The 15,498-nt window shown below is 42.4% G+C and overlaps 1 protein-coding gene across 1 annotated transcript; it reads right to left on the reverse strand.

Annotated features, from left to right (window-relative positions):
• Positions 1 to 243: 243 nt before the first annotated feature.
• LOC127352019 (40S ribosomal protein S16-like) lies at positions 244 to 724 on the reverse strand. Its single transcript, XM_051380100.1, has one exon. It carries the CDS (start codon positions 597 to 599, stop codon positions 279 to 281), a length of 321 nt encoding a protein of 106 aa, XP_051236060.1. The 5' UTR covers positions 600 to 724; the 3' UTR covers positions 244 to 278.
• Between the last annotated feature and the right edge of the window lie 14,774 nt (positions 725 to 15,498).

Here is a 15,498-nt window from a genome sequence, read left to right on the forward strand (position 1 = left end):
TTGGTTATTTTGTTTTAGTGGCTTTTTAGCCTCATTTGCTGACGTCGTTCATTGCCTAATTGTAAGCCATATCAGAATCAAGGGCCTTCTGCCTCCTTCATCCTGTCGCACAAAATAACCTTGACTGCTTTAGGCTTCATTATCTGTTTCTCTCTGTCCCTTCCCGAGGATCCGGAACCTGTAGCCTTTCTACTGCTAATTCATGCCTTGCTTCTTTTATTAGCTTATCTAATTCTTCCTGTCGTTCCTCCAATTTATTATGAAAATGTACAGGGGGATTAACGGTAGGACTTCTGGTAGCGGGAACAAACTCCAGGTCCACCGAACTTCTTGGACTCGCAGTGACGTGGATCGGTGACCAGCAGGGTCCTGTCGTACTGGATCAGGATGTCCTTGATCTCCTTCTTGGAAGCCTCATCCACGTACTTCTGGTAGTAGGCAACCAGGGCTTTGGAGATCGACTGACGGATAGTGTAGATCTGCGCGACATGTCCACCACCCTTCACTCTGACTATGATGTCAACGCCAGCAAAACGCTCCTTGCCCAGCAACAGCACTGGCTCCAAAAGCTTGTACTGGAGAGTGGCGGGCTCCACCATCTCCAGGGGTCTGCCGTTCACCTTGATCAGGCCATTCCCCCTCTTGCAGTGGGCAACTGCAGTGGCGGTTTTTTTACGTCCAAAAACCTGGACGTCTTCAGCTAGGGTGCTGTAAGGAGAAGTAAATGGTAAATGGACAATGGACCTGTACTTGTATAGTGCCTTTCTAGTCTTCCGACCACTCAAAGCGCTTTTACACTACGTGCCACCTTCACCCTTTCACACACATTCACTCAGTGATGGCAAAGTCCATCGAACAGAAACTAACTCATTCATACACATTCACACACCAATGCACGGCATCGGGAGCAATTTGGGGTTCAGTATCTTGCTCAAGGATACTTCAACATGTGGCACCAGGAGCCGCCCACAACCCACAACCTTCTGACTACGGAACGACCCGCTCTGCCTCTGAGCCACAGCCGCCCCAGTGAAAATATACATTTTAGTAAAATTAATGGGGAAATACTGTGATGTCAGATTTTGCTCATGTGTACTTTTGAGTACAGGCAGTATAAAACCGTTTGCCATTCAGCAAAACATACATTCATTTTCTACAGAAACCAGATATTACAACACCTGATGCTTAAAATTAAAATTCATAGAGGATGATTTTTTTACTAATTTTGGAGTGTCAAAACTGGTTTAAAACTGAGAACTGCTGAAGCTATGGTATGTTATATTGATTATTCCAAGACAAAACAACAGTTACAAAAACAACAAGCTTCCTCATCAACTTTTTTATTTACAGGATTATGATGGGCTTCTTTTAAAATAATATCAGCACAGTATTGATATTAGTTACTTGAGTATGTTTGATCTTATGATGCTGTAAGTCTTTTACCTTATCAAATACACCAGCAGGTGGTCATAATGTTATGGCTGGTTGGTGTATATAAGAAAAAAGATGGAAAATGTAATTAAGCAGACTAGAAATAGAAATTCTTTGAATATCAACTGTACTTGGGAAGAGTTATTTCGCATTAGGTGTCTTATTTTGAAGTCAACTGTGTGATAAATGTAAAGCTGCTTTTATTTTCAACATTATAATCCTTAAAACAGACCTGCTATGACTGAAGAGCATGTGGAGAATATTGTGTGCACTCTGCTCTCAGTTGACTGTGACACATGCACATGCGCACAGGAGAAAGAGACGTGCAGTAGAGTACAGTTTCTAACATAACAGTCACAGAATTCAAACTTTGTTGTGGTAATTTCACCAAGCGGCAGTTCTGCGCAGCCAGGCAGTTTAGTTTTTTGCTTCTGTGGGGATTAATTTGTGATGACACAACGTGATTCAAGAGCATGTAAGTAAAATTATTTTCTCAAGAGATGTGAGAAGTGGATAGAGAAAAAACAATTTAAAAAAACAGTAAGAGTAGGGAAATAATAAATAAAATAAAAACACTATGTACAAGAGAAAAAACAGTAAGAATCCACAAACAACAGATAACACAAATAGTAGCAGCAGCAGTTGCACATGGGCAATATATTGCACAGTGAATATGGAATGGTATTGCACAGTAATTATTGCACATTGTTATTGTCAACATTATTATTATTATTATTATTGATGCCGAGATGGGGGGGGGGTCTACTGGGAGCAGTGCTGGTTGTTAAACAGTCTGACAGCAGCAGGAAGGAAGGACCTTATGGTACTAGCAGTGAGTTTAGATATTAATGCATTCGAGTTGATAAGGTTTACATTATGTGAGTGTAACCCACTTATAGTAGATACACTGAATGGCTAGGTTCGGAAAGAGCTCATGTACCATAGACCTGAACAGCCGAACAATGAACAACACCAACCACGAAGTTAATTGCAAAAGTAAACTCTTTTAGTGAGTATTGTATAACAAAAGTTTACAACATTTATATAAACAATGGTATGTGAAATAACAAAGAAAATAAAATGGCGCCTTTAAAATAAGGAGTCTTGTTTTTCTTAGTACCGGTACTATTTTGTTTGTATTCCTTCCAAATGTTCCTCTAATAGGTTGGTTAGAGTCACGCGCTAACGCTTTTGGGTGTGTAGCAATCCTGCCAACCAGGTTGGCCCTACCACCAATTATAGTTAGCTTCCTTAGGATCTTTGGGAGACTCGCTATCTATGGATCACAGAATGATCCCGAATCACTCCATCCAGGGCTCTGGATCCTCTCCAACAGACTGGATGTTCCTATGGAGATTAGGGGTCTCCAAAAGACCTGACCTGTTTAATTTTGATAAACAGGACCTTTAAGTAAACAATCAAATTGTTGTACAATAATAACACTAAAGTATAATGACAATGTCACCTTTAACATTCTGGCCTTTCATTACACTAAAGCTCAATAACTTCAAATCTACAAATCAAGTGTCCTTTCATGAATCATTGGGTAATAATTCCAAACAATAACATATCATAAATTGTGATTTAGCAAATGGCTGATCAACATGTACTTTGTGCTGCCTGCAGTCACATGTAACATAAACACAATGCTAATCAGCTAATAAATGTGTAGTTTAGTGTATTAAGTGCACAGGTTAAGGTGCCAAGTGTTCACAGAGCAACAAGCTTAATGCAACAGTTCACCACAGTATATCTCCATATAGGTAACCCGTTCAGCATATGAGTAGCAGCAGTTAACAGTCATCAAAAACACTGAAAATATCACTCTCACCGATGCGCTTCGTTCCAGTGCTGAGTGCCGTTGGGGACTCTCAGCTCTGTGTAACCACTTGAGCACAGTGCTAAATTGTGAACAAAGAAACTAGTTGGAGCTAACATCAACTTAAATGATTTGCGGTAATTTACTATAATCAATATCTTACTGCTTTTGTTTAGCGGATCGCTGCCTTCTCGCTGTTAAAAGGAAGTAGAAAGTACTGCGTACAGACTTGCTTCCTTCACCATAGGCGGAACGTGCACGCTAATTGGTTGCTAAAAGGCTACTTGCCTTTCGTTTGGTTAGATGCGGTGAACCTGAGTGCTGCCTTCAAGTGCAGTTGGAAATGTGTTGCTTTCAAGTGCAACTCAGAAAAACAATAAAGATATTTCAACACATGAAACAGCTAATAAAACAACTATTTCCTTCTAAGGTTAAATTTATGGTTTAGTTAACCAAGTTTTACACCTGGGTTACACCCTCCCCTCCTTACATAACATGAGTCCCTTCATGTTCTTCTTTCAAGGAATAATTAGTTTCAAAGGTTTCAACCATAGCTTTGTTAAAGCCTTCCACTATGGTTTGGACAAAAGAGGGATTCCCAAGTTGAGGGTATGTGAACTTCCCTGGTGCTTTTCTGACACGTTCAGACCTCCGTGAAGGCTCCCCTTTGCTATTTTTTGTTTCAACAGCAGGGTTTGTACCACTATTGGTGGCTGGTTGAAGGGCATCTCTTTGGGATTCACTTTGAGAGACAGGTGGGTTGGCTATGGGAATATATTCCTTGGTTCTTTCAGTTTCTTCACTGAGGAGAGTTCCTCCACTTGTCTCCATTTGCTTTGTCAGTTCTCCTGTCTCTGTTTCAGCTTCAGTTTCAATGTTTTCTTTTTCCATTTCATTAACATCACTTTCTTTCTCCATGCCATTTTCAGGTTCATGAACAAAAGGTAAGTTTCCTTCTGTTTTCTGCTCAACAGATCCTCTTTCCACAGGTTCTCCTTCCCTAGGTTATTTTTCCACAGGATCTTTTTCCACAGGTTCTCCTTCCCTAGGTTCTTTTTCCACAGGATCTTTTTCCACAGATCCCAGTTCAGGTAAGTTGCCAGTTCCGATAGGTATGTCAGTTCCAGTACTTGTGTCAATTCCAGTGAGTGTGTCAATTTCAAAAGATGTCTTTTTCTGTGACTCGGATATGTTTGAGGCTCCAGAAGGTCTTGTCTCAGTAATTTTAACTGAATGAAAACATTGCTCATCTTCCTCCTCATCCTCGGATGATGAAGGCAGTTCACTGACTTGATTTGATGTCTGCCTTGTTCTAGGCCTATGAGTTGATTTTGGCTGAACTATTTCCTCTTCTGGTTCGGAGAGAAACCCACATGGCAATAGAAGGTCACAATGTAATGTACGTAAGGGACCATCTTGGCCTTCAGGGCACACTGTATAGACAGGTAGGTCTCCAGCCCTCTTCTGCACTACATAAACTGTCGGTTCCCATCGGTCAGCTAATTTGTGCTTGTTGCGAAGGCGAAGATTTCGCACCAGGACTCTGTCTCCTATTTCAAGTGTGGCCTCTCTCACTCTGGCATCAAATCTTTTCTTGTTTTTGTCAGCTACTCTCTTTGAGTTTTCCATAGCTAGCTTTCCTTCAAGTGACTCTTTAGACTTTTCACATATTGCGAATGTGAAGTAGACAAACTTTAACTTTAACTGGTAACCCAAATGCGATGTCAATGGGCAACCTGGGCTGGCGTCCGAACATGAGTTCGTAGGGTGAAAACCCTGTGACACCATTCTTCGTACAATTGTAGGCATGCGTAAGGGGTTTTACATGTTCACGCCACCTTGTCTTCTCCTTAACCTGCAGAGTTCCCAGCATGCTTAGCATCGACGATTAAAGCGTTCTACTGGGTTCCCCCTAGGATGATATGGACTTCTTCTTACTTTACGGATGCCGGCTAAAGCACAGAGCTCTTTAATGGTCTGCGACAAGGGGTGCAGCCTTTTCTGGCTGACTTTTTCTCCTTACACATCTCTCACACTGTTTGATTTTTGTCTCAAAATCAAATGCCATCCTTGGCCAATAGAACCTGGATCTGGCCAGCTCAAGTGTGGGTTCAACTCCCATGTGCCCCATCTCGTTGTGAAGACTGGTGAGCACGGATGGCTTTAGTACATTCGGTAGGACGAGCTGACAGACTGGTTTACTGTCGCACTGCCTTCTCCTGTATAATAGGCCATCCTTCAGTTCAAGACGGTTCATCTCTCCGAAAATCAGCCGACTTTCAGGTGATTCAGACTTTAGGCTGGCAAGTGCAAGTTTTCCTGACTCAATCAGCTCAATGACTTGGCTGATGACAGGGTCTGTTCTTTGCAGTTTGGCTACTTCATCTTTACTGTACCTGGGAACTGTGAGCAGACCGTCTTGGACTCCCTCCTCCTCAAGCTCGGCAGGAATGGCCTCCGGGTGGATAGTGAGGGACTCTACAAGGCAAGGAGAGGGTAAGTCTTCCTCCACATGTGTAATAGTGTGACTCTGACAGGTTGCTTTAACAGCTTCTGTGGGACAGAAGTTATTGCTCTCTGAGCTGAGATGGTGAGAAGTGAAGGTATAAATCCTATGGCTTTCCTCTTTAGACTGATCGTCGTTGACCAACTCACTGTGAGGCCTCCTGGACAAAGCTTCGGCATCTTGATTCTGCTCTATAATGCAGCACCAAGCCCAGTCGGGCTGGCATCTGTATGGAGGCCGTATGGCAGCTTAGTGTTGGCATATCCTAACACCGGAGCAGATGTGAGTTTGTCGATTATTTCCTCAAAAGCTTGTTGGCAAACAGGAGTCCATCTCTCAGCAAATGGCTCCTTGGGGTGGAAATATTTGCTGTCGATTTTGGTCTGCTTGCGCCCTTTTTGAGTTGGCGGATAACCAGCAGTTAAACTGTTTAAGGGCTTCACGATCCTGGTGTAATCGCGCACAAATCTCCGATAATACCTGGAGAACCCAAGAAAAGACTTGAGCTCCTTCAGGGTTCAAGGCGTCGGCCAGGTAGGGGTGGGCGATATGGGCAAAAAATAATATCTCAATATTTTTTGGGATTTTGGCGATAACGATAATCAGTCGATATCCTTTAAAATGTGATTAGAATTGTCTGAGCTGGACTTGTGTCCACCAAACGCGTTTACAGCGCTGAGAGAGCTCAAAAACTAATTTTCCAAGCGCCCAGCGGTGTTAAAAGTTGAACAGATTTCAACTTGAAGCGCTCTGAGCGCTGCGCTAAAAAAAACCAGTCTCCGCTGACATCTTTTTACCGCTGAAGGCGCTTAGCGCTCTGAACGCTGAAGCCCATAGGACCCACGTCTCGGCACTAAATCATCTGAAGTACCAGTAGCTTCAGGGACTGGAGGTGCTTGCATTTTCTCTCTACCATCGCAACGCGCTGCTAAACTGTTGCAAGGAGGATGCTAGCGAGAGGTCACGTGATCACGTCATGTGATCACGTAGGCCCACTAGTTGTGTGACTGAATCCTGCCATGCTGTAGAGAGCGCTGCTGCACCGTGTATTAATGGATGTGAGGAGTTTCCGCGGGTGTTTCGTTGTTTTTGTCGAAGTAATTTAAATACTCGATAATCGAAATTTGCACATCGTCAAAACAACAATGACGATATTATCGCAAACGATATATATCGCCCACCTCTACGGCCAGGTCTTAAGGGCCTTGACTTTCTCCGGATCGGTTTCAATGCCGTCTCTAGACACAATGCGCCCCAAATAGCGCACTGACGTTTGAAAAAACTGGCACTTTTCTGGCGACAATTTGAGGCCATGTTCTCTCAGTCGGTTTAAAACTTTTAGCAAGCGAGCTTCATGCTCCTCCAAGGAGTAGGAAAAGACAATTATGTCATCATGGAAAACTAGCGCTCCGCGAAGATGGATGTCGCCCACTTCTCCATCAAGTGTTGAAAAGTCGATGGTGCGTTAGTTATTCCTTGTGGCATCCGGTTCCATTCATAAAATCCCAAAGGACAGACGAAAGCAGTTTTTTGCTTGTCGTTCTCCTCCATCTCGATTTGGTAGTAGCCGGATTTCAAATCCATCACTGTAAACCACCGAGCCCCAGCGAGCGCAGAAAATGATTCCTCCAGGTTAGGTAACGCGTATGCATTCCTGATGGTCTGGAGGTTCAATTTTCTGTAATCCACGCACAATCTGATGTCACCATTCTTCTTTCTGACAACGACAATGGGTGACGAGAAAGGGGACTCAGATTCTTGAATGACTCCAGCTTTAAGGAGGGTTTGGAGATGGTGACACACTGCTTTACCTTTGTTGCATGCCCGAAATCCAACTCGTGTTGAGCAAAAACATCAGGGTAGTTACTTAACTCCTGTGTTATCTTTACTTTCCAATCCTCAGGAACTGGAGAGTCGCCGAAGTTAAACTTCAGCCTTGGACTTGTATTTAGTTCTTGCTGAGTAGAGATGCAGGCTGCATACTGTGGTTTGTCAGGCTGAGGGGATTCTTCGTTCAGGTAAGTCAGTTCTTTGTCAGGATCTGCATCATGCACAATCTCATGAGCGACTGTTAGTTCAGCAATGACACAGTTTGTGGGCAGTATTATGTCATGGTCTGATTCGTTTCTCAATATTACAGGTACATTGTAAGGAGCCTGCGTTGGTATTGTGATGAGACAACGATCTATGAAGATTCCACCAGGTAGGTTTGAGGTAGATGGTTCTTCGAGCAATGCCCATTCTTCACTGCATACCGCTCTGGCATCACAAAGCCTTGTATAAGAACCTTTTGGCCGGCTGGAATGACTTCAGGTGTACTGCCTCTGAGTTTGACAAGGCCAAATGTGCCGCTGGAGTATTGCTGGTGTCCGTGTTGCAGAGCTTTTAGTACCTGGGCATAACCACAGAGTGTAGCGGTTTTTAAAGTGTCATCATCACAGTACTCCTCATAGAGAGGGTCAAGGGTGTTTGTGCCAATGAGTACTTGTATACTGCTATTTGAGCGATTATCTGGCACTACCAAGGCTAAGGTTTGTACCTCGGGTTCTGAGGCTATGAACTCTTTAGGGAACTTCATGCTTATCTCTACTTAGCCATTATAAGGCACAGGCTGGCCATGTGCTCCATCCACCTCAAGTATATTGTTCATAGGCTCAATTGTGCATCCTGACATGTATTTATCATAGAATGATTGAGATACGGTCGTAACTTGAAAACCTGTATCAATCAAACAATTACTCTCCACTCCACTAACTGCTACATGGGCAGTGCATTTACATCCAACAAGTCTTTTAAGAATCTTTTTAGGTCCAACTAGCTGCCCTTTTAGCGTTGCTCTGAGTTTGGAGTCTCGCTTTGGGTTGGGACTTTCCTCTTCATCAGTTGTGTCTTGCTTTTGTTTGGGAATTTTCTCTTTGTCGGTTCCTACCAGTCCCTCCATAGGAGCTGTTACGAGTTTAAAGTGCCATTAGAGGTGTTCTCCTTATCCCAAGCATTTTGCTTTTCTTTTAGTTCTTCCCTTTTAGCTTCGACCAGTGTTGGGTTTGGGGGGTTGCTACAGCTTGTGGCAATATGGCCATCTTCCCCGTATCTAAAGCAATACCATGGTCTGGGCCTTGGAGTCGTTGCTGAGCTAGTGACTCCTTCTGGCCATTAGGCTGACTTTGATTTGGCTTAGCTTTCTGCATCTTTGTCATTTTAGGTTTGACAGATTTATCTCCCTTGAAAACAGAAAGAGCTGCAATCTGAGCTTGCATGCTAGTTATCTGTTTCTGTATCAGCTCTATGAGTGAGGGCATTCTGTTATCTTGGATTTGCATATCAAAATCATTCATCTCACTTGTACACACAGCTTGTATGCTAGCTTGAGCTTTAGCCTTTGGAAATCCTAAGTGGTGCTTCATTCGACTAACCTTAGCTGCTTGCTTGCTAACCTTGTGCTTGCGTAACATCAGCAGAAATTCTGAGAAGGTTGGTGGAATACTCTGCCTTTGCTCGAGCTGGAGTGTTGCAATAAGTGTGTTGTTCCAACACCCTCTACAGAATTCTTTGAGTAGTTGTTTGTCTGCGTCACGGGTGCTTACTGCTTTCTTTTTCACAACCTCTGGCTCGCCAAGTTTTTGTCCCTTGTAACCCACTTATAGTAGATACACTCTGAATGGCTAGGTTTGGAAAGAGCTCATGTACCATACAGTCCCTGACAAAAGTCTTGTCACTTATCCATTTAGTAGAAACAACAGCTTATAACCTGACTTTTAATTAATCCATTGGTTTTAGAAATGGCTCATATGAAAGCTAAAACCCTCCCAAATTTTGTTTAATATACTAAAATAAATTTGCTTCACTGAAGAAAGATTGATCATTTAATGAACACAGAAAGGTCAGATTTTGGCAAGAGAGTAATGTGAAAATTGAACAAATAATTTACTTCAAATACAAAAATATGTTACATAACATCAGTGAATTAAGTAGTGGTGCTGTGAGATCCATATTTAATATCTTGTATGACTTCCATGAGCTTGAAGGACTGCATCCATGCGGTTCGACAATGATTCATACAATTTATTGATTAAGTCATCAGGAATAGCAAAGAAAGCAGTCTTACATGCCTCCCAGAGTTCATCAAGATTCTTTGGTTTCATTTTCCATGCTTCCTCTTTCATTCTACCCCAGACATGCTCAATGATGTTCATGTCTGGTGACTGGGCTGGCCAGTCCTGGAGCACCTTGATCTTCTTCGCCTTGAGGAACTTTGATGTAGAGATGGAAGTATGTGATGGAGCACCATCCTGCTGCAAAATTTGACCCCTTTTATGGTTGGGAATGTAAGAGGTAGCTAATACTTCTTGATATTTTAGGCTATTGATATTGCCTTCCACCCTGCAAATCTCTCGCACACCCCCATACTGGATGTAACCCCAGACCATGATTTTTCCGCCACCAAACTTGATTCGACCATGGATGCACTGATTCGACCATGGAGGCCATTTCGAGACAGACTTCTACAAACTGTTCTGGTTGACACGGGGACTTGAGGTGACCAGGCCTGGTGGAGCTCTGCTGCAGTGGAAAAGGGGCTGGCCTTAGATTTTTGAGCCAACAAACGGTCCTCCCGAGCAGTTGTCTTGCGGGGTCTGCCGGACCTGGGCTTGTCAAAAACATCTCCAGTCTCTTCAAATCTTTTTCTTATTCTTTGTACTTGACGCTGAGACATATTGAAGGTGTCAGCCACCTCAGCAGTGGATCTGGTCTTCAGCCTCTTGATAATCAACGCTTTGGTCTCAGGGTGAATCTTAGGCATGTTGTCAGAGGTCAAGTTGCAGTTGATGTGAAGGTCTGGTGTGCTGGGGTTCTTTTTATACACACCCACTAATTGATTGATCAATTATTGATCACAGGTGAGGCTGTAATCTAGGATTGGGTGCATCATATGACAAGGCGACAAGACTTTTGTCTTTGCAAAAACTGAATCCATGGGCTTTACCAAGCTGTGAACGTTAGAATGCTTTTCAGCAGTTTCGTTTGGCACCAAAATATTATTTCAAAAGCTGTTGGGGTTGAAATTAGCCATTTCTTGTAAAAAAAATTGATTAGACATATATTTGAGGGGCACTTAAGGTCAACTTGTACCCAAGCGACAAGACTTTTGTCAGGGACTGTAGACCTGAACAGCCGAACAATGAACAACACCAACCACGAAGTAAATTGCAAAAGTAAACTCTTTTAGTGAGTATTGTATAAAAAAAGTTTACAACATTTATATAAACAATGGTATGTGAAATAATAAAGAAAATAAAATGGCGCCTTTAAAATAAGGAGTCTTGTTTTTCTTAGTACCGGTACTATTTTGTTTGAATTCCTTCCAAATGTTCCTCTAATAGGTTGATTAGAGTCACGCGCTAACTCTTTTGGGTGTGTAGCAATCCTGCCAACCAGGTTGACCCTACCACCAATTGTAGTTAGTGACGAAGAGTCAATCCACCTTCCTTAGGATCTTTGGGAGGCTCGCCATCTATGGATCACAGAATGATCCCGATATCACTCCATCCAGGTGCTCTGGATCCTCTCCAACAGACTGGATGTTCCTATGGAGGCTAGGGGTCTCCAAAAGACCTGACCTGTTTAATTTTGATAAACAGGACCTTTAAGTAAACAATCTAATTGTTGTACAATAATAACACTAAAGTATAATGACCATGTCACCTTTAACATTCTGGCCTTTCATTACACTAAAGCTCAAAAACTTCAAATCTACAAATCAAGTGTCCTTTCATGAATCATTGGGTAATAATTCCAAACAATAACATATCAGAAATTGTGATTTAACTCATGAGCAAAATATATTCATTCATTCATAATATGGGTTTCTATAATAATGATCATGAAATTAACCCCTAACTCATAACTGAAAGAAGAAAATTCCTTCACATTACAATTTGTATTACAAAATAATAAACTCATTCAGAATCAGAATCAGAAATACTTTAATAATCCCTGGGGGAAATTATTTTCCTTGCAACACTCCAGATATGCAAACGACATATTCTACAAACAACATATATATATATACACAACATTCAGCACAAAAAATATAAATATATATATATATATATATATATATATACAAGATCAATGTACAGTATTAATGTGCAAAAAGTGCAAAAGAATGATTGTCTATGTTTTGAGTCAGAATTACAGAGGGGGGGTATCTGACTCTCTGGGGGAGGTGTTGTAGAGATTGATGACCACAGGCAGGAATGATTTCCTGAGGCGCTCTGTGGTGTATCTGGGTGAGAGGAGTCTTCTGCTGAAGGTGCTCCTCTGCTGGGCCAGTGTGTCGTAGAGAGGGTGAGAGACATTGTTCAAGATGGACTGAAGCCTGGACAGCATCCTCCTCTCTGCCACAGTCGTCAGGGTGTCCAGCTCCTCCCCTACAACATCACCGGCCCTCCTGATCAGTTTGCTTAGTCTGTTGTTGTCAGCGACCCTCAGCCCACTGCCCCAGCATGTGACAGCGAAGAAGATTGTACTGGCCACAACAGACTCATAGAACATCCTCAGCATCGTCCGGCAGATGTTAAAGGACCTCAGCCTCCTTAGGAAAAAGAGTCGGCTTTGGCCCTTTTTGTAGACAGCCTCAGTGTTTCTAGTCCAGTCCAGCTTATTATTAAAGTACACCCCCAGGTACGTATACTCCTCCACAGTGTCCACAGGGACCCCCTGGATGGAAACAGGGGTCACTGGTGTTTTTGCCCTCCTCAGATCCACTATGAGCTCCTTAGTCTTTGTCACATTGAGCTGCAGATGATTCAGCTCAGTCCAAGTGACAAAGTTGCCCACAACAGTCCTGTATTCACTGTCATCACCCTTATCTATGCAGCCAACTATTGCTGAGTCATCAGAAAACTTCTGAAGGTGGCAGGACTCAATGCATGCAATAGTTGAAGTCTGAGGTGAAGAGGGTGAAGAGGAAGGGAGAGAGGACAGTCCCCTGTGGGGCCCCAGTGTTGCTGACCACCCTGTCAGACACACAGTTCTGTAGGCGTACGTACTGTGGTCTGCCCGTCAGGTAAATTCCCCTCTTTAATTCAGTATTAGAACCATGAATCTCAAACCATTCCCTTTAATCACACATATTGACACAAATGGCTGATCAACATGTACTTTGTGCTGCCTGCAGTCACATGTAACATAAACACAATGCTAATCAGCTAATAAATGTGTAGTTTAGTGTATTAAGTGCACAGGTTAAGGTGCCAAGCTTAATGCAACAGTTCACCACAGTATATCTCCATATAGGTAACCCGTTCAGCATATGAGTAGCAGCAGTTAACAGTCATCAAAAACACTGAAAATATCACTCTCACCGATGCGCTTCGTTCCAGTGCTGAGTGCCGTTGGGGACTCTCAGCTCTCACAAGATGACAGACGGTTCACCTGTGTAACCACTTGAGCACAGTGCTAAATTGTGAACAAAGAAACTAGTTGGAGCTAACATCAACTTAAATGATTTGCGGTAATTTACTATAATCAATATCTTACTGCTTTTGTTTAGCGGATCGCTGCCTTCTCGCTGTTGCGGCCGGAGTCAAAAGGAAGTAGAAAGTACTGCGTACAGACTTGCTTCCTTCACCATAGGCGGAACGTGCACGCTAATTGGTTGCTAAAAGGCTACTTGCCTTTCGTTTGGTTAGATGCGGTGAACCTGAGTGCTGCCTTCAAGTGCAGTTGGAAATGTGTTGCTTTCAAGTGCAACTCAGAAAAACATTAAAGATATTTTAACACATGAAACAGCTAATAAAACAACTATTTCCTTCTAAGGTTAAACTTATGGTTTAGTTAACCAAGTTTTATACCTAGGTTACATGAGGTTTACAATATAGCTTAGGTTTTTCCATAGAATTTTACCACAAGCAAAAAACATTCTCAAAGGAAATACAATACAATACTGTAATGTTTTATATGGTGTCACCCTATTTTTTATGGTGAAGCTCTGGCAACCACAGCTGCCGGTATTTTACTGTAAAATTTCCCGTAAAAGGGATTATATTATAGCTGTTATTTTTAAAGACAATTACTGTAAACAGGTTTATGATATTTCTGTTTTTTTTTAGTAATTTACTGTAAATAAAACCATTTTCAACCTTGAAATTTACAGTTCCTAAAAAAGCATACTGTAATGTCTTTAATATGGTCACCATACTTTTTACGGTAAAGTTCTGGCAACCACAGCTGCCAGTATTTTACCATAAAATACGTTTTTTTTTTACAGTGTAGCGCCTTTCTAGTCTTCCGACCACGCAAAGCGCTTTTACACTACATGCCACATTCGCCTTTTCACACACATACACTCATCGAACAGAAACTAACGCACTCATACAGCATGCACAGCATCTGGAGCAATTTGGGGTTCAATATCTTGCTCAAGGAACCTTCTGATTAGGGGATGACCCGCTCTGCCTCTGTGCCACAGATTTTTTTCCAGTCAAATATGGTACAGAAATGTCTCTTCTGGCCTGGCCCAGCTTTCTGGCTCAAGCACCTAGTTTGAACCTGAAAAGTTCATTCCCAGCTGGAACTAAAAAATAAAGTTTTCCTTGGGAACCAAAGTGGGCATGTCATATTCTACAGGTTGTGCATTGTGCAGTGCCCGCTGTTGACGATGCATCCTCTTCCTATGGTTCCACTCAAAACTGGTGGAAATGCAGGCTTGTTTACTAGATAGCACCAAGGTTTCAAGAATCTTGAACGGTAGTGATGCAAGAACTAGAACTGATTTAGCGGAAAAAGAGCAAGAGTGAGCATGGGATGTAGAGCTGGAGCTGTTCCACATTGAGTTCAAGGTTCATAACCCTGGACATGATCTATTCATATGTACAGTGCTACAGTGGTGCCAGCAAATATGATCATAAATCATCTTTATAAACGCAGCTTTAGGTGACTAATTAGTCGAGACAATACACAGAGATATACAATCCCATTTTCTGAGGCTGTTATTTCTTGACAGAAGGAGGAGATGGTCTGCGGGGACGCCGAGAAAGAATGAAGACAGGAGTGCGGGCCATAAAATAATTGTCCCTTTCGGTGCTGTCAGAGCAGAGGGGGCCGAGTGTCAGTGCTAACAGTCTGATGGGCGGACGAGACACAAAACAGCAAAAACAAATACAATTGCTTTTTGGCAGCTTTGCTCTGTTTTCACGACAGGATCCTGTAATATCTCTCTCTCTCACACACACACAGACACGTCTAATACGGCTGTTGTCATCAAAGTCCCAACACAGTCATTCAGATGTCTCCATGGCCTCCATCCCAACACACACACACACACACACACACACACACACACACACACACACACACACGATGTGTAAAGAAGATGTGTGTTGAGTCTGACAGCAGTGTTTCCACAGGGAAATCCTCTGAACAGACACACACAAACACTCACACACACACACACACACACACACACACACACACACACACACACACACACACACACAGCTTACCTCAAAGGTCTGCACACACTTTCAAATGCTCTAACTTTAAATGTCTTCAGGTCTGATGAAACAAACATTCAATTACATACAGTCGTCAGCAAAACTAAGACTACTCTATAAACCATAAATTTGTGAATTTAAAACAACATGCTTTTTAAATGCAGATAAGAGTTTCAGTCCAAAACACCTAAATCTATTACTTGATATTAATAGCAGAACAACACATGAAGATTCAGAGGCCCCTG

This window comes from Dicentrarchus labrax, unplaced genomic scaffold, assembly GCF_905237075.1.
Source record: "Dicentrarchus labrax unplaced genomic scaffold, dlabrax2021, whole genome shotgun sequence".
Taxonomy (NCBI): domain Eukaryota; kingdom Metazoa; phylum Chordata; class Actinopteri; family Moronidae; genus Dicentrarchus; species Dicentrarchus labrax.

Excerpts from the sequence above, each read along its gene's own strand:
- LOC127352019 (XM_051380100.1), bottom strand. The coding sequence starts at position 599 with ATGGTGGAGCCCGCCACTCTCCAGTACAAGCTTTTGGAGCCAGTGCTG.